This window comes from Diprion similis, chromosome 10, assembly GCF_021155765.1.
Source record: "Diprion similis isolate iyDipSimi1 chromosome 10, iyDipSimi1.1, whole genome shotgun sequence".
Taxonomy (NCBI): domain Eukaryota; kingdom Metazoa; phylum Arthropoda; class Insecta; order Hymenoptera; family Diprionidae; genus Diprion; species Diprion similis.
In genome coordinates, this window is record NC_060114.1 from 6978054 (window position 1) to 6996175 (window position 18122).

General features: G+C 33.6%; 1 protein-coding gene across 6 annotated transcripts; it reads right to left on the reverse strand.

Annotated features, from left to right (window-relative positions):
• Nucleotides 1-347: 347 nt before the first annotated feature.
• Nucleotides 348-18102, reverse strand: LOC124411717 (eukaryotic translation initiation factor 4E-binding protein Mextli). Of its 6 annotated transcripts, XM_046891025.1 has the most exons (11): nt 17751-18101; nt 15076-15196; nt 14760-14900; nt 13581-13750; nt 11789-11993; nt 11308-11379; nt 8877-8937; nt 7489-7780; nt 6650-6902; nt 4954-5069; nt 348-551 (listed from the first exon to the last, which is right to left on the reverse strand). In XM_046891025.1, the coding sequence occupies exons 2-11, from the start codon at nt 15188-15190 to the stop codon at nt 447-449; spliced, it is 1530 nt and encodes a 509-aa protein (XP_046746981.1). In that variant the 5' UTR covers nt 15191-15196; nt 17751-18101; the 3' UTR covers nt 348-446. The 6 variants fall into 6 exon arrangements, with proteins under 6 accessions (XP_046746981.1, XP_046746982.1, XP_046746976.1 ...); XM_046891026.1 differs by lacking the exon at nt 4954-5069 and having other exon boundaries at nt 415-551; XM_046891020.1 differs by lacking the exon at nt 348-551 and having other exon boundaries at nt 3795-5069; nt 17751-18102.
• Between the last annotated feature and the right edge of the window lie 20 nt (nt 18103-18122).

An 18122-nucleotide genomic window follows, 5' to 3' on the forward strand; every position in this document is an offset into this window, starting at 1 on the left:
AGGGGGGATAATAAACCGACAAGAAGAAAGTAATTAGAAAAAGAAAGTGAACCGAGATTGATTCGATGAATACGTTTAGAATATCTCTGATGCTTCTACCTTCTAGCTTTGAAAAGCAATTTTCAAAACAGTGTAATGAAATCGATTTCAAAATTCACGTACAAAGAACTTGAATAATTCCTCAATTTGTAGAACTTTGATTATTCAATGAGCCATAATTCGATTAAATCGAGCTTGTCGTTTTGGATATTCTCGAATCTTCCTTATCGGCGGTTTGTAAAGCAAAAAGTTTTCCGCCAATTATAAAAAATAAAGTTTAACAGTCCTGAGACGAACGCGTTATGTAAAAATAACGATAAATATGTTCTATGTACTGTAATATTAGATCTAATTAGGGATTAGACAAGTTATTTAATTTATATATAATTAATTTTTCACCATTAAATTCACTCGGCTTCATTTTCTGTGTCACCGGCAGGTACGACGGTAACAAGACCTGCAGCTGCGACTCGCGTCTTGTATGCCTCCGGTTCAAAAAAGCTGATCGGAGCCTGCGAAAACAAACCGAAACAGACAACCAATTATTGTACATGAATGTATTGAATAAAAATATATTTTCAAATTTCATTACATACAAAATACTACAATTTCACTCAGGAGTGTGATTTTTTTCAAATATGTAGCTTCTGATCGAAATATCGATAAATTTCTTGTTACCGAATGGTTAAAAAAGTGAGTGAATTTATGGAATTTACAACTCGACAATCAATTGATCAATTCAAATGGAGTTTATACTGTTCAAAAGTATGTTAAACAAGCTTAGTTTACATATTTTTTCATTGGAATCAATCAACAGGAAGCATTTTTATTGTCAGTAACGTCACTGAACAAAATAGTTGACTTTATACTGAATGACAATGTGTCCTATTATTTGATTCTGATGAAAAAAATGCAATCAAAGCACGATCTACATACTTTTGAACAAAACAAACCGCATCCCAGTTGAACAATTAGTCGTTGAAATATAAATTCCGGAAATCGGGCCGTTTTTTCAGCGATTCATTACTAAAAATTCATTGCCAACAACTGAAAAATATAATTAGGATACTGAAGATGAATGAAAATAAACAAGTAACTAAGAATGCAGAGTAAAAATTCTGAATTATTTGTGTTTCAGTTTTATTTACTTCTTCTCGCACCGTAGGCATTACTGAAATAATCGAAGTGATGATAAAATACTTGCGGAATATGTATGAAAGCGTATCGTTACAATTTATCGTTAAAAGCGTCAATTAATGATGATAAAGATTAATGGGGCGGCTTACCTTTACTGAGGATTTGTTACATGGAGGAAGAAGCAGCATGCCATAAAAAATTTGAGTATATATAATAGTGATAATTCGACTGGTCACAATATTTTGTGCAAATTACTCGATGTATTAATATTCACAAGTAAATACGTATATATATGTTATAAATTTATCCACATAGGTACATGTATGTGGATATGCAAAACGGAATGTTTGCGTTGCGATACTGTTACTTTGGGAGCGATGTTTATGAAAATTTATACCAATTCTGCAGCTGGACATATACATGGAGCTGTCCATTTCAATACGACACTCCTCCAGACCTCCGGACAAAAAAAATGGATCGAATCGGAGACGGCGAGGTCTGGAGGTGTGCCATATTGAGGTGGATAGCCCCTTACATATGTATACATATATATACATATATATTTAAACATTATTTGAAGAAGTTCAATGAGTTTTTAAAACTATACAGAATCTCAAGAAACTTATGAACATTTTCAGAACTTAATATGACTGTATCTTTCGAAATAATTTCAATAAATACGAAATGCCGTGAACTTTCTGAAAATCATTGATAAATTTTTGATAATTTCATTATGTTGGTGTAATGAAATAGTTTTTTTTAGTAAAGTTTTTCAATCAAAAATTTATTTCTCGTATATTTTCCCAAATTTTACCGTAAAATGCATCACTCACAATTAGTACACTGAATAATGGTATCATCGTTAATAAATGTGAGAAATTATTATTATAATGGTAGCATTGCATTTGGCGATGAATATCGAAAGCTGTTAGAAGACAAGAATTTTATTTGTTAGTAAGTTTGTTTGTTTGTTTGTTTGTTTGTTTTGTTTGTTTTGTTTTTCTATTCCACAATAGTAACAAACGATTATTATCTTTACTATAACAATAATATTCGCTTCGTAATTATCATTAATTAAACGACAATATTATATACGATTTACTTTTGTCTTCTCCGTTTGCATTTTAGTATTGATAATTTTTCCTCATCTCTCACATTCTCTTTGGTTTTGGTTTTAAGAATAACTACCTATGTAAGCTCAACTTTCTTTCGTACGTTAGTTAATGACTAATTAGCGTTAAGTATATAGCAGCAAAGTTATTCGTATATATATTTTTAATCTAATACACAACGAATTTTGAAAATAAACAAATACATATATATATATTTTTTTTTTATATATAATAACAAAGTTACATAGAAAATTCAAATAAAACACGAAATAAAACGAATCATAGGAACTGACTGAAGTAAATAACGACAATGCTTGTCAATACTAATGGTAACAAGTAATAATAACAATAATGAATAATAATGGCAAGTGGAACCAAATTTCTTTCTCTAACTGGATTCTCTTTGGATAGTTTTTGCCCATGTTCTTTGTCAAATTTTTTTCATTATAAAATAATATACATGCACGTATGCAACGGAATATAAGCATGGAATAATTGCATGTGTCAGCACCATAAACTTTAATAACAATAGTAATAATAAACTTTAATCTCTAAAGAAACGACTTTTATATATTTATGATAATGAAAAAAATAATATCAACGTTGCTTTTATAATTATCATTAATATTGTACTAGAAAGAAAATACTGAATCTGCCTTATACCTTTTTGGTTTTTTCATTGTTCATAAATACGAACACTGCTAAGAATAATTATCACACAATCACTTGAATCTATCAAACGCGTAACGCTAAATATTAATTTTCTGCAATCACAAAAAAAGAATGAAAGAAAGTACGCTGTGAAATATATTTCAATTAAGGTAATACTATCAGATCGACCATTAGATACACATTCGAAACTTTTCCCCTCAAACTGCGATGAGATATTAAATTAAAAATTAAAAAAAAAAAAAAAAAAAAAAAAAAAATAATAATAGAAGATAAATTAAATTTCCGAAAATATTCTGTCAAGTACGTTTTTCTGTTTCCTTTCCTGTTTCTCTCGTTTATACCGCATTCGAAGATACTGTGTTGTCCACGAGGAAAGTGCGCATATTATGCGCGTGCGTATAACAGCTAACAGTAAGCTCCTAGGAACACTTTCTGACAGTCGCGATTGGTATTGCGTCGGCCAATAAAATGCGAACGACTTGACGCACGCGCGTGAGATGCGCACTGTCCTCATGGAAACACGATATAACTCGAATTTGTTTAGCGTTTAGATACGTGTTCCAGTATTATTTCCATTTTGTTAAAAATCACAATATTTACGAAAAGATTTTTAAACCTTCTTTTCACCAGTGTTATATGCGAGAGTACGAAATTGGCAAGAATCTTTTCTTAATTTGATCTTAACGTTGTAATTTATACCGTTTAAATGCCGCGAAAGAAGTTAAGCACTTATATATATATGTAATATTAATAACAAGAATAATAATATGCTCGATGAGATAATATAGTGTAATAGTTTTTGTTTTTTTTTCTTCTTCTTCTTCTTTTTTAGCGTAATAATAACGAACCGAAAGAATTATATGAAATGCAATCAATGCAATTCCAATATACCGTAATATATGTAACACTCTTCTATGGCTTAGATTTTTGTTCTTTTCGACGATTTTCCTTGTCGATAATAAATCCTCTAATTAAACACAAACCACTTTTATAATCTTCTCATAGGTCCTTTCTTCTTTGTCTTATTTCTCCCGTCTGATTGATTATCGCCTTAAAAATGACGTACAAATATTGCATTTTTCAAACCAACTTGCCATAATTTAAACCAGTAAAAATTGAGCAGGTTGACAAAATTCAGAAGGAAAAAAAAAACAATCGGAGATGAAATTAGGGTTGTATAAGCGCAAAATTTTTGTAACAAGTATTTCATCTATCTGATAGACCATAAACTGGAATCCAAATCTGTCAGAAATTTTGAACGAAGCTCAAAACGATACTCAAGACTTTACGGTTTATTTATCACTTCGTTCAAAATCCTCAACTAATCAACTTCCGAGTTTTAGCTGAAAAATAGTCCTATACACGAGTTCTTAAAAACATATTTGAATCATCTCATAAGTCAAAGACTGAATACGCCAGAGTTTTCTTAAAGATTTCAAAATAAAGCTAAAACTTTAAACTTTATTTTGAATCTTGTTTCAACTTATTGACATACACAGTTATCGAATTATAGGCAATGAAAGAAACTGCCAAGAACTCGATTCGTGGCTAAGTAATTAAGGACAAAGGCCTAATTTCATTGCCAAAGAAAAAAAAAATGTTACCTTCAATCTCTGAGCAAAGTTCTTTAGGAATTCTTTTTCTTCAAGAATAGAAAAAAAAAACATTTTGCACATTGTTAGGATAATTGTTAATGGTTAATATCGAGCTATGTTAGTAGTTTGTTATTCCCTCTCCATTACCGAATCAGTGTCCCGCGTATTTTAATTCAGTACTGACGAACTGCAATCGTGGCTGAATGAGAATTGCGATTTTCAAACCACCTGCAGTTGTTCTGTTGATTATTGTCGAAGTGATAAGCTACATTTTGATTGTTATAGCGATTGTTAGCGTCAGAATGCGGTGCGATTATTGAGCAGTTTGACAATGAATAGTGATTGTCGTAGTTGTTGTCGCGTTGTTCTTGTTGTTGCTGTTGTTGTTGTTGTTGTACCTTTCTAACAATGCTCGGACAGTCCTTTTGGATTCTAGCCCAATCGGCCGGAGCTCGTTTTGCATACGGGCCTGCGGAGCACTGCAGCAGAAACTCGTACGTGAGCTCTCTGCTCTCTGAAACAGCGTAACATAAAACCCTCTACTTGTTTCAGAACAATTGCTGCACTGTCGTTTCTTCTATCTTCCCTATTGTTTTCATTTTTTTATATCTCCACATTGCGCAGGATATTACGAGTTGAAAAGAACTGAATTTGAAATGGGCAAGTTTCAAGAATTTATATCTCTACTAGCAATCCCGGCCACGCGTTGCTGTGTTTCAGCTCAAAATAATGATACGCAAAAAACTAAACAGACACGTTTTTCATGTCGTATATCCGTGGAAGACGTGTGACATGGAATAAATTCTAGCATCGAGAAAACGTTTGAAATTGAAACACAGCCCAATTTATTGAATACTTATTGAATACTCGCACCGCCATCTATTGAAAACTTTTAGAACTCAATAGATTAACTCACACCGCCATCTATTAAAGACTTTTGGAACTTGTAAATGACTTACAGCCCTTTGTCCTAATAAAACTCCTTAAATTTGCAATAAAAAATATGGTGGGTCACTTATCGGGATGAAAACTATCCTGTGTCTCGAGTTGAATCGAGCAATACATATTCACAAAACGGCATTACAATCGGTTAAGCGATTTCGGAGATCAGCGTGGACGAACATCATGACATGGGATTGCTCCATTTGACTGAGGTTTGTTTTATTCAAAAGCAGGGATTCCAGCTCGGTTTATCTGTTTTTTGTTGTAACAAGTAACCACTAGGAAGCATTCTTATTTGGAATAACCTAAGCCATTTTGCTCGGCGACAAGTTTTACGCTGTTCATGACATCTCAAAAACAAGTCAACCGATTTATTTCAAATTTAAAAACAGCGTTCTCGGATAGTTTATTTGCCATCATCCCACTTTTTTTTTCGTAATCACCAAATTAATAACCAGTTGATTAAATAAAAAAGACTTGTCTGACGTTATTATCAATAACAGTGCTTTCTGTTAATTGATTCAAATAAAAAATAATATATAAATAAACCTCGATTTACATGCTTTTGAATAAAAGAAATCCCAATCGAATAAAATAATTGATTGCAGAGATACAAGTTCCCAAAAATCATGTGCTGTTTAAGAGTTTTTGGCATATGTCAAGAGTTTAATGTTCAACGATAATTGAATAAAGGGTCAAAGAAATGGAGGCCAATATAAAGGAAAATGAAGAAAAACCAAAATGGGAATGAAAAGAGGAAAATTCAACCAAGAACATTCGTGTAAAACAAACGATACACATGCTTTCGATGGTTTTGTTTGTGTTCTATAGAAACTGAGAGAAATAAATTTGTTGTTTTAGTCTCTCAATTGCAAAAATGTACTAAAATCAAAATAGTGAAATTGAAAATTGTTCCTACCAGATATGAAGTAAACTTCTAACTGATACAGTGTGGGTGTGAAACGAAGAAAAGGAAAACAAGACGAGCAAAGAAAAAACAAAGTGGCACAAATTGTCTCAACTAAATAAACACCGCAACTGCAGTGAAGTGAAATTGGATTTTGAATTACGTTCGATAAAAAGAAAAAATCATCATCTGGAAACGAAAAAAAAAAATCGTAATGGAGCTACAAATTAGAAATTTAGACTCACCGACTGCAGCAGCGGGACTGAGCTGGGAATTGGGACGAGGTTTGTACGTTTCCTCACTTTCTGAAGTAGCTGCACTGTCTAGGCTCAGTTTACGACCGACAGTGTTCAATCCGCCTGGAGTAATTGGAGTGTGCAGAGTCGTCGGAGTAACGGGAGCGTAAGCTGGTTCCTCCTCGAAACTGAAGTATTCAACGCCACTGGCAAAGTGTTCAGAATCACCAGAAAAATATTCCTCAAGTACCAGTTTAGCGGTCTGAAAAAAAAAAAGGAGAAAGAATCGAAGTGAAAGCGATCCGAAATTGGAAGATTCCTCGATTTTTTTGGAGCAGGTGTAGAATAAAAAAAACTGTTAAAGGATTCTAACTCGCATTAAGATCAAACACTTCATTTAGCTAATGAAAATATCATTCCAGTTTATCTTCCTTTATTTTTGGAAAAACTGAGTGAAGAAATCGAAACGGTAAACGGAAACTGAGAAAATAATTTTGAGGCAGTTGTGTTAACCAATTTAAAGTCTATAAAAAACCGCATTTTATAATGTTTCGGTTACAATAGGCGAAATTTTTTTTAATAACATTCAATAAATCCAGTTCAGTTCTGTCTTGAAAACCCTGTTTTTCGACAATTCTTCAACCAAAAAGATGATTTTGACAATGAAAACTAACGTGAATTTTCCAGATTTACCTAGAAGTGAACTTTCTTTATTTCAATCAGCACTTTTCAAAGTTTTTTCGACATCAAGGACAGATTCTCTGGATAAAATCTCAAGCTGATAAACTTGACCTGCAATTTTCAAACCGCAATCTTATCTATGGTAAAAACTTCAAAGCATCAAGTACCTTAACGAGATCAAGATTAGATCCAGTGATCTTGAGGGAATGGTTGTCAACTGTGACTGTATATTTGTACTCGCCAATGCTGGCGTCGTTGGTGGAAAAACTGTGGAGCAGGGTGGAGCGGAAACGGGAGGCTTGCTGCTGCTGCTGCTGAAGCCTGTTGCTCTCGTCTGACGCGCTGCTGTTCAGCGAAGAGCTGGATCCGCCTATTCCACTCTTGTCGCTTCCACCCTGCTCCAGCCTCACCGGGGATGCGTTTCGCTGTATAGTATCTTTTATAAGGTCCTTAGCGTAGCTGAAACAGATTCAAAATTCGTGAATCGATTACACGTTTTCTTTTTTTCTGATTGTTCTCATCGATTTCTCACATTTGTGGTTGAAGATCAATGAATTTCTATAACTGAATCTGTTTTATTCAATTTCAGCATTATTTTAAGGATGAATCAAGTCGTGACGGCTGAATCAGAAGTTTGGATGAATAAAAACGGTTTAATAAATATTCGGCAGTGTTATTTGCACTGATGATAATGAACGCAAATGAAACAACGTTCCTACTGTCTAATAGAAATCATTTCAGACAAATTCGAATAACTCAAGCTAAGATATCAACGATCTTAGAAAAGGCTTTGTAATCAGAGTATTAAAAAGGCTTAAATTTTGATGTTTTTTATCTGATTGTTTCTGAGTTCATCTTGTTCGTTGTAAAAAAAACTCTAGAGATTGGCTGCAAAAATAATTTAAAGCAAATAGTAATGTTCAGAGTGGATAAAAAATAGATTTCTGAAAAGCACCGTAAAACAAATGTTCCCTAATAATTGAATTTTCGCGTTTACAGATTTACTATAATGTGAGATTTAGAATGATTTTCAAACGATTCTGGGCACCTGGTCAGTGAGAAAAATTAACTAAAAATCGTTAGAATAGGTTCAAAAACACCAGATTTTGAACAACGTTCTAATTATGAAACCTTTGCTAATATTGTCAATATCTTAGCTTGTGTTGCTTGAATTTGCTTAAAACTATCTTTATAACGCAGTAGGATTGTCATTTCATTCATGCTTACCATTGTCGGTGTAAATAATTTACCGAAAACTTTTGAAAAGTTTTTTTTAGCTTTTCCTAACTTTCAATACAGACTAATTTATGTTCTTGGATAAAAATTCGCTGATGGATGAAATAAATAGCTAATTTTGAATCGTTGCGACAGTTTAAAAAATATACTTCAGTAGTTCTGTGTACTGAAATTGTGTTAAAAAATTAACGGTTTGATTAGATTACCGATACATGAAATGTCAGCAAAACTGCAAATTTCGGATCTTCATAAACCGAATTTGAAGACTCAACTCTTCATAAATTGTTGAAACTTCACAAGATATATAAAAAACACTCACTTTATCTTGTCCTCGGAGGTTCCGGTTATTTGGACAAGTCGTTCTTTGGCTCCAGGGTTCACTGAAATCATTTTAACAGCGTCTGTCGGAACTCGTAGCTTTTGTCAAATGCGTTAAAAATCCGTTAATTGCGTTAATTAATCACAATTAATTAGTCGTTTAGGTCTATTTATTAGCATATCAATGTGCATGTATATTTATTTTTCATTAAAGATAACTCAACGCAAGAATTTCAACGAAACATCTCTAAAATTCCATCATTTCAATTTCATTTCCAACGGTTGAAAATTTTTTTAATGAAATTTTCGGCTGTATTTAATAAAAATTTTCAATTCTCGTGTGGAATTTATCTTTATCGATTCGTTTGCTTTTTATTTTTTATGCGAACATACGGCAAGTTAACAAAATGTCGTTATTATTATTGTTATTATTAATACCATCTTGAAGATATTAAATATATGAGCACAGCATTCGACAATCGTTATCGATGATATCAGTTTTAATTAAAAAAATTGATAAACATGGAGGATTTAGAAAATAAATTTGAAGCAAAAGATTTTAAAAGTAGATAATAAATAAAATTCATTAACTGCACACACACACACTGAATATGGTTAATTGAAAACGAAAATCGAATAACTTACAACGCAGTTCATTGAAAAACAGATAAACGAACGAAAGTTATGAGAAATAATTGCTATAATAAATCACAAACATTAAACAAAATAGTAAGACTAATCATTTAGTGTCTGGTTTCAAGAAAACAATTCAATAATCGCTAGACGAAAATATTAAAGAGCGGAGTTATTTTTACAACAAGGTAGCAACAGCGTGATGCAAAACGATGATTTGATTTTAGCGTGTCGGAGGAGCAGCCGTGTTTTTTTGTTTCCATCCATCGACATTCGATGCATGTTTCAAGAATAACAAACAATCCAATCTTTGGGCATGAAAAAGATTTTTATGAATTATTTCACGTGAAGAATATTTGAGAAACTTATGTGTAGGCAACAATTTTCAGATCTTCAAGTTTATTCTTTTCTTCTTTAACGTTTTTTTGCCCTGTTAAAATCGCTGATAGAACTAACTTGTAAAATATTAACTTGTGATTCTACTTCCTTAAGAAATCAAAACTTTTACAAGTAATTCAATCCGCTTCATTAATAATTCAATAATAATAAATAAATTGACACGCGGAAAAGTTTAGGGATTTACTAATAATTTCATTCCATGATGTATTAAAAAATTCAATTAATATTCAAAAACATATTCAAGATCTATCTTTTTAATCCCCATGAAGGTGATCAATTCGAAACAGTAATTATTTTGAGAATTTTACTTCTGCAACGGGAAAAGCTTACCCTCGATTCTTGTTTCGTACTTTAATAAAATTCCCTAACTTTTCATTGATCATTTTTTCAAATTCCCTAATCTTTTACTGATGATTTTTCGAATTCCCTAGCTTTTCCCTGATCATTTTCCAACTTCCCTAATCTTTTACTGATCATTTTTCGAATTCCTTAGCTTCCGTGACCAGTAGCAACCATATTTTAATCCTGAATTATTTTTTCTTCGAACGCCGACTCATTTTCTACTCTACTACTCCCCTAACAGTATAATATAACGGTTCAAGGTTAGATAAACGGCTGCAAGCAATCATGCGGGCATTATTTCTTATCGCAATTCATCGAAGAATATTGAATAACGATTATCAAATCGTACGATAATGTCATTGGTAGATTATGCTAATATAATAAAAACGAACATAGAAATAACATCAAGGATGAAAAAAATTCGTCGTCCAATCTTCGATAAATTAGATAAACAAAATGAGAGAATCTGATCATTTTGTTATGACATTAAGTGATAGCAATGCAAATATCAGTCAATCAGTCGCTATTTCTGAATCTCTCGACCGAAGATGGGTCGTCGCTTGGCTGGTACTGGAAAATTTTCGTTCTTTACTCCTTTTTCTATCTTTTATCATGAATTCCTTTTATTCTTTTTTGTATCCATCAATAAATTGGCTGACAAAAAGTGCTATTCTTCATTTTATTCTTTTTAGTCTTAGTTCACTAGATGCTGACAATTCAAGTAAATCAACGTCGACAGTTGTAGATTAAAGAAAAGTTACACAAGAGACAAAGAGCATGTAAAATTAACTAAAATATTTAGAAAGTTTTGAAAAGTGCTATGAATGTCGAAATTATCTCAAAAGGAAAAAAAAAAAAAAAAAAAAAAAAAAAACAGAGAAAATTGTAAATCAGTTAAATGTTGAAATGCTTTTGATCCAAAAGTATGGCAACGACCCAACTCAGTCGGAAAAACCAGCATGAAGCCATTTGTGCTCGCACTTTGCAGGTTTTTAAAATTGTTTGTAAATTTTTTTGTTTGAATTCTGGTTTGTTTGTTTGTTTGTTGATAGTTTTACCTCGCTGGAAGGAGATGATTGTCTCGCTGAGCTCCTCAATCATGTGAACTCGTCTCCCCTTTATTCCCATCACTATAGTATAGCAGAGTTTTTGTGTGATTCAAATTTTTTTATTCTAGGTGATGCATTTTTCGTTCTTTTTTTTTCATTCTTTTATTCAAGATTAAAAAAATTTTTTCAAGATTATAAGCAAGAGGGCGTTTCTTTTTTGATAAGATATGATAACTTTACCTAAATATTACATCGTTCAAAAAGTTTCATCTCGCTCTTAACAAAAAAAAAAACAAAAAAACAAAAAAAAAACAAAAACAGTAACAATAACAATATGAAAAAAGAAAAACAAAAGGTCAATTTAAAACAAAGAAAGAAAAAAAAACTGAAACAAATTGTGCAATGTCTTGAAATAAATATTTTCTACAAAATAAATATATATTTGTATTATATAGATCAAATACGAAAAGATAAATTGACGTCGACTCACCTTTCCCAGAGTCGCTGTTGCGTATCACAACTTCATCCTTGCAGTAATTTTTTCCAGGTATGCGGGTCGGTTTCGAAAATTTACCGCTGTTCTTTATAACTTCGCCGGGTCCGAGGATTGGCGGAGCGGTCGGTGATGGCATTGGCATCAAGTTAGAGGTCAACAAGTTTGTGGGCGTATCTGGGGTCAGCGGCACATCTCCTTGCTGAAGATAAAGAAGATATGAGAAATAAATCGACGAACCTGTGATAACTGTGCCACGTCACTTTTAACTAGCCTAAGTGTTTCGGCGATTTTTATGGGCCGCGAGGCAAATACAAGAATAAAAATATACTTGTATTCGTGTGATATATGATATAGTTATGTTAAACCAGTTAGTCGTCGTTGTCAGATCTAATGGGATACTCAGGCATCAATAAATCGCTAAGCCTGCTACACTCAACTAAACAGCATTCTTCTAAAATTTGTGTTTTTTATTGCTCCAATGTTAGACCTACAAAACTATTTTATTTTGCAATATCGTAGCAAATTTTTGGGACATAATAATTTATTTAAGCAGGTTGTTTGGAAGATGGGCCCAATTTTCCCCGACCGAATTAAACCCATTGGATTTTGCCTGATAAAACCCATCAGAAATAAACACGGTTTATAAAAATTATTTTTTTTCTCTTTTAATATTGTTTTTTTCAAGAATGGAGAAAAGAGTATAACTTTACATTATATGTGCTTATTAGGTATTGAGGAAACGTTAAAACGAATGATTGACTTTCAGACAATATCTTACAGTAGCAAGAGAGTGCGAATCACAGAGTTTGGATGAGAGAGCGTGAACCAGACCAAACGTGTCTCGTTGTCAGTAATCCGACGTTGAATAACATGTAATGAATGAAACCTAATTTTACCACAATTTTTTTTCCATCCTGGTGGTTTGCCCAAAACAATATTTTTCATTCCTTTTATACATTATAGTCATACGTTGAATATTTTTCGAATTGTCGTATCCTCAAACTACCTATACAAAAATACAAAAACAGAATCTTGGATGTCGATGATTTATTTCGAATCGCTTCAAGATTGTGTAAAATCTAGTAGATTTCTTGAATTATACTTTACGATGGCTTATTTTATTCAGAAAAATAATCTCTACACTTTCACAGATAGTCCCCTGAACAAAATGAGTCATCGTGGAATGAAGTGGAACAAATCTAGTGGATTTTTGACACCAAACTATAGATATCTAAACTTTTGTCTATAACTGAAGCATTTTTTGTTTTTAAAGAAAATATCGTAACTTACGAATACAATAATTTGATAAATACGAAACTAATGAAAAACTGCAATTTCGCTTAACAAGCGAGGAATTCTCAGAAATGAGTTAAGTGGTGTTCCTCAGACTTTTTATGACCCTTGAAAAAGAGGGGAAATTTGGGACGGATGGACAATGTTTGAACAGGGTAAGGGTCTACAAGAAAGGAAAGTCTGGAAAGGATCAACAACATTTGAACAGGGTAAGGGTCTTTGTTTTTTTTTTTGTTTTTTTTTTCGAAGTGGTCATAAATTTCGCACGTGGCCAGCATTCCGTGACCTGAGAATGTTTAGTCGGTCCTTTTCTGTTCTGATTTCTCTTTACCCACGTCACAGTTAACGTTTTATCTATTTATTTATTTTTTTGCTGTCACCAATTTTGTTCAGATCGAATAAAAAATCTTTGACCATCGTTAAAAGATTGGTATGAAACGTAAAAATGGTCGTAATACCAAGATGTTGGTAAAAATAAAAAAAAAAAACTTACACTGTCAAGGTGGGAAAGTTTGTGGCAATAATAGGAATCCATCGCGTCTGTGTGACGCCATTGTTTTGCTCTGAGTTCAATCAGTTCCAGCAAGTGAACTCTAGTCGTGACGTCAAGCCTTTCATCTTGACTACCGTTTCTGATAGCGACAAAAGCTCTGTCAAGTTGATCTGGAATAGAGGGAAGTATTCAAGAAGTTGAAAAAAAAAAAAACTAACACAGTTTTCTGAACTTTATTTGCACTATTTGTGAATCAATTTTCAATTTTGCAATTTTTCATCTGGTTCTACCGAATATTCTTTGGTGATTTGGAAAATTTTATTTGATTTTCATGACTATTTCTCAATGCAACTTGAAAAATTAAAAAAAAATGTGCATAACCCATTTCCCGTCATTCTTTTGGTCAATCCACAATCTGCATCTTTGGTTGTTTCTACAAATACACATTTTGTAATAAAAAAAAAAAAAATAAGATAAAAATTTTTCGGGGTTTTTTGATCACTCTTTTACCATATTTCCATGGCTAAAGACAAACGGTAAAGGATTTTGCATTGTCCTAGCACCTCGTAAAATCGGCGGCGGCATAACAGAGAGATCTTAATAAAAAATGACCCACTTTATAACTAGCATCACGGAGGGGGAAGGCTTGTTACAATAGAAAGTAACAACTTCAGAAAGTAACTGTACAACAGACTGTGTTTTATATAATTATTATTCCGTCTTAGAACTTGTATTCTGAATTCAATTATTCCTTCTCCTTTGAGTGATAAGAATCATTCACCCTTTATCAATATTTAATATCGCATTGTCAATAAACTTATTTTCTTCTAATTTTCAAAGATCTCAGTCGATTTTCTATCGCTTTAAATCGTCTGACAGTAATTAGTCAGTCTATTTTTTATACTATTGTATATAATTTTCACAATCATTTGATAAAAGTCTTTGAGCGGATCATTGGTTTGGATTTTCGAAATCAGTTGATTTATTACAGATTTTCTAAGGTTTGTAACAATTATTGCAAATTATATCTAGCAAAACTTTTATACGATTCCAAAAATTTCGAAAGACGTGAGAACAAATTATGTATCGATAGAAAAAAATGTACTAAAATACACCTTTTGCAAGGTCTAATCATTGAAACGCATGTGTAGTTTCCAGAAATAATTGTTAGATACGTACCCTTGTAAATAGCTTCCAATTGGTGTGCATGGAGCTTGAGGTGATTGCACATCGTGATGACGTTCATCTGCAGAGTTCTGTCGAAGTAGCCATTCGATAGATGTATCGCAACATTGTCGATCAAGGAAACTATCTCCTCGACTAGAAGAAAAATCAAGCAAACAAGCAATTTTTGAAAAGCTCTAATATAAGGACATAACTGCTGTTAAATAAAAATATTGACCTTTAAAATACATGTAATAGAGTTTATGAAAGATTTCGAGTGTTAGGTAACAGTTGGTATTGACATTATTACAATATGTAATCAAAAATTTACCAGTCGTGATCCGCCCGTCGACGGTCGTATGGCGATGCTGTGTAAGCTTCAGAGGTCTGGGCTTCTCAAGTTTCCTTAGTGTTCTACTTCTGTTCAATTGCTGTGTGGTCGCCATTATATTCTGGAAAATGAACAAATATTTATTCAACAATAAAAACTACAGTGTTTTTATATTTGATAGATTTTTTCTTTCTTTGCTAAAAATTTTATGATTTCCATGTTACGACACAAATAAACATTTTATCTAATCCTCAATCCTTCCAAATATATGATTGAAATATGCACGATAGTAAAAAAAATGATATAAATCGCATCAGAAGAACCGATGATGTTTGTGTTCCAATTTTACATCTACAAGACAAACTCGTTAAATCGTTAAGGGGGTGCCCTGGTGGATTTCGACGTTGACATATATATTTCCCAATATCCAAATCCACGTATTGCAAACGTGAAAAAGGGCTTAACAGCCCCATCATATACGCAATTCTAAACAAAAATACACCTATACATTTGTATTTGACGTAGAAATAAAGAAATGGGATGAATTTTACAAAATTGCAATAGCAAATTCGTAGAATCCATGCCATTTTTTTTATTTCTGCGTCAATTGAAAATGCGCTGAAGTTTTTTTTTTTTTTTTTTTTTTTTGAGTAACGTATTGTACGGGGCTATTGAGCCGTTTTTCGTGTTTGACATACGTGGACTTTGATATTTTTAGATATATACGAAATCGACTAGGCACCCCTTTAATTGAATTTAGAAAATAAAATAAATAAGTAAAATATTGTGAATAAAAAATGGGGAGGGGATTGCTATATGGCCGCCGTTAAGACGCTTGGAATTTTACTTCGGTAGTATTATCATTTCCAGCATTCCGAATTTATCAAACGCTATATCACGCCCAATGAAACGACGGCAAGAATAGCTAAAGTGTGATTTTACTATCGTCGAGTCTCAAAGACGCGAGAATTTAGTCCGTAAAATTCCATCGTATGGCTTGAGAGTGAAGTTTGGCACTTGCGCGTTCTATTACCTCTGTAGGTTCGAAAGCGGCTAACTTCACTGTACAATGTGACCGTAAAATACATCGGACGAACGGTTGAAATGTAATAAAAGTTATCAATAAATGTATGCACATGAAAATTATTTTTATTAAACGGGTTGACATGCGGAAAACTAGACTTATTCCAAAAATTTCTTGACAGTTGTTTGTGACCTAGAAATATTCTGCATCAACGATTTTAAACACACACGTCCGCGGATACGCATCTATGTGTTTGATGTAAAACAGACGTAAGTCAACTGTACATGCATAGTCAGCTCGCTCGGCCTTCAGTCAGCGGCCAATGCACAGCGTTGAAGCAAAAACTGCGTTAGCAGATTCTCTCCAGATTAAAGTATGCGTATGATAATTTATGCACATTAATCAATTCCAGGTAAGTATATTTGACGTTGTGTTATGTTATGACTACGTTTTTCTTTTGTCGCAGTTGAAGCTAGCTAGGCTCATAGAAATAGTTAGAAAGTTACAGCATCAGTTACACCTAGAAGTATCCTTCAACAAGATTGTCGGTAGAGTATATACATACATACGTCGAATACATGATCATTGTTGTGTAGTGTCTTATGGCGAACGTTAAATTAGGTTATGTTAGTGCGAATGTTATCTAATCAGGGTCGTTGCCGCGCATGAAGGAGGAACAAATTGCGCGCCAAACAACAGGGAAAAGAAGAAAATTAAAGACACACTCAGTACCGAAAGTACCTTTGATAGTGACGCGAGGGATGCTGAATGGCTGTGGAGTCAGTTAATTTGGCAAGTGCTCTACAGATCTCAAGACGCAGAGATCGTCAAGTAATCGAAAACGGCGAATATGCGATAGAGATTATCGCCTGACGGCGGCGTCGCGTAAGGATTACAACGCAACGTCTTCAAAAGTCACCACTGGCGGATTTCTCGAATTATAGGACAACGAAAACCAGATCTCATGACGTGCAAATTTCGTGGAAGAATGAGAAAACAGAGGACGGTCTGACGATGAAGATGCAAGAATAAACGCACATCGTTGCTTCCGACTACCAAAGGTTTATAGTAAAAATGAATGATATGGAGAACGAAAATAACCTCACGTGTCATACCTGCAATATGTATTGTATATACAGCAATGTATACTGGACCATGTGTCTATAAATTCGTCTACCTGTGTGTACGGTACACTAGAATAGCAAATGAAGAAACTACAGTCTTATTACTGCGTGCAATTATTTATTAATAAACGTTTTTCAAAACAATATGCTTCATGAGGTTTCTTCTCAATGTTTCGTTGTGTTAACGTTACTAACTTCATTCTCGTTGTGTCCGATACATTACCGTTTTATCGTTTCTAATTGCACCCTATCACTGCGGTTAATCAAATCATTGCATATTCAAGTGGCGTCGATTTTTCATCGCGGAGCTTTCGATTTCCGATCCTAATCCTAACTTAAACCGAGCTCATCGGAGTCAGCGGACGTTCGCTGTATATAAACCGTGAAACATGGCATATATAAGTACCTACAGCATAGAGATCACTGCTATTGCAGATGTAGGCGTATGTGTGTAACAATGTTCGAAAATACATGCACGCACGCGCGTTTGGTATTACCACATACATGCACGTATACTTACTGCTGACTTCAGGTAGGCAGGTACGTTGCTGATTTACGTGCTGTACGTTGCACTGTCCTCTTCCTCTTCCTCTTCACCCAGACTAACAATGAGCCGTCGCTTAATTTTATGTGGCCACACGGCGATCGACAAACGTGCGTGCACGGATCTGACGCGAACTCTAGTATGTTGATTTTTGTTTTTTCGATTTTTATTTAGGGATCACACCAAAGACGACGACCAGCGATTCGTCATGGTATTTTCTCTCTACCCTGTCCTCCGCCTCGCCGCACCTCGCTTAGCCGGACTTCTTACCCGGGCTCTCACGACACGATATCCCTCAGCCCAGAGCAGAGAACGGGCAGAGAGTCAACTAACCTACTAGTCAACCGCGGAGCAA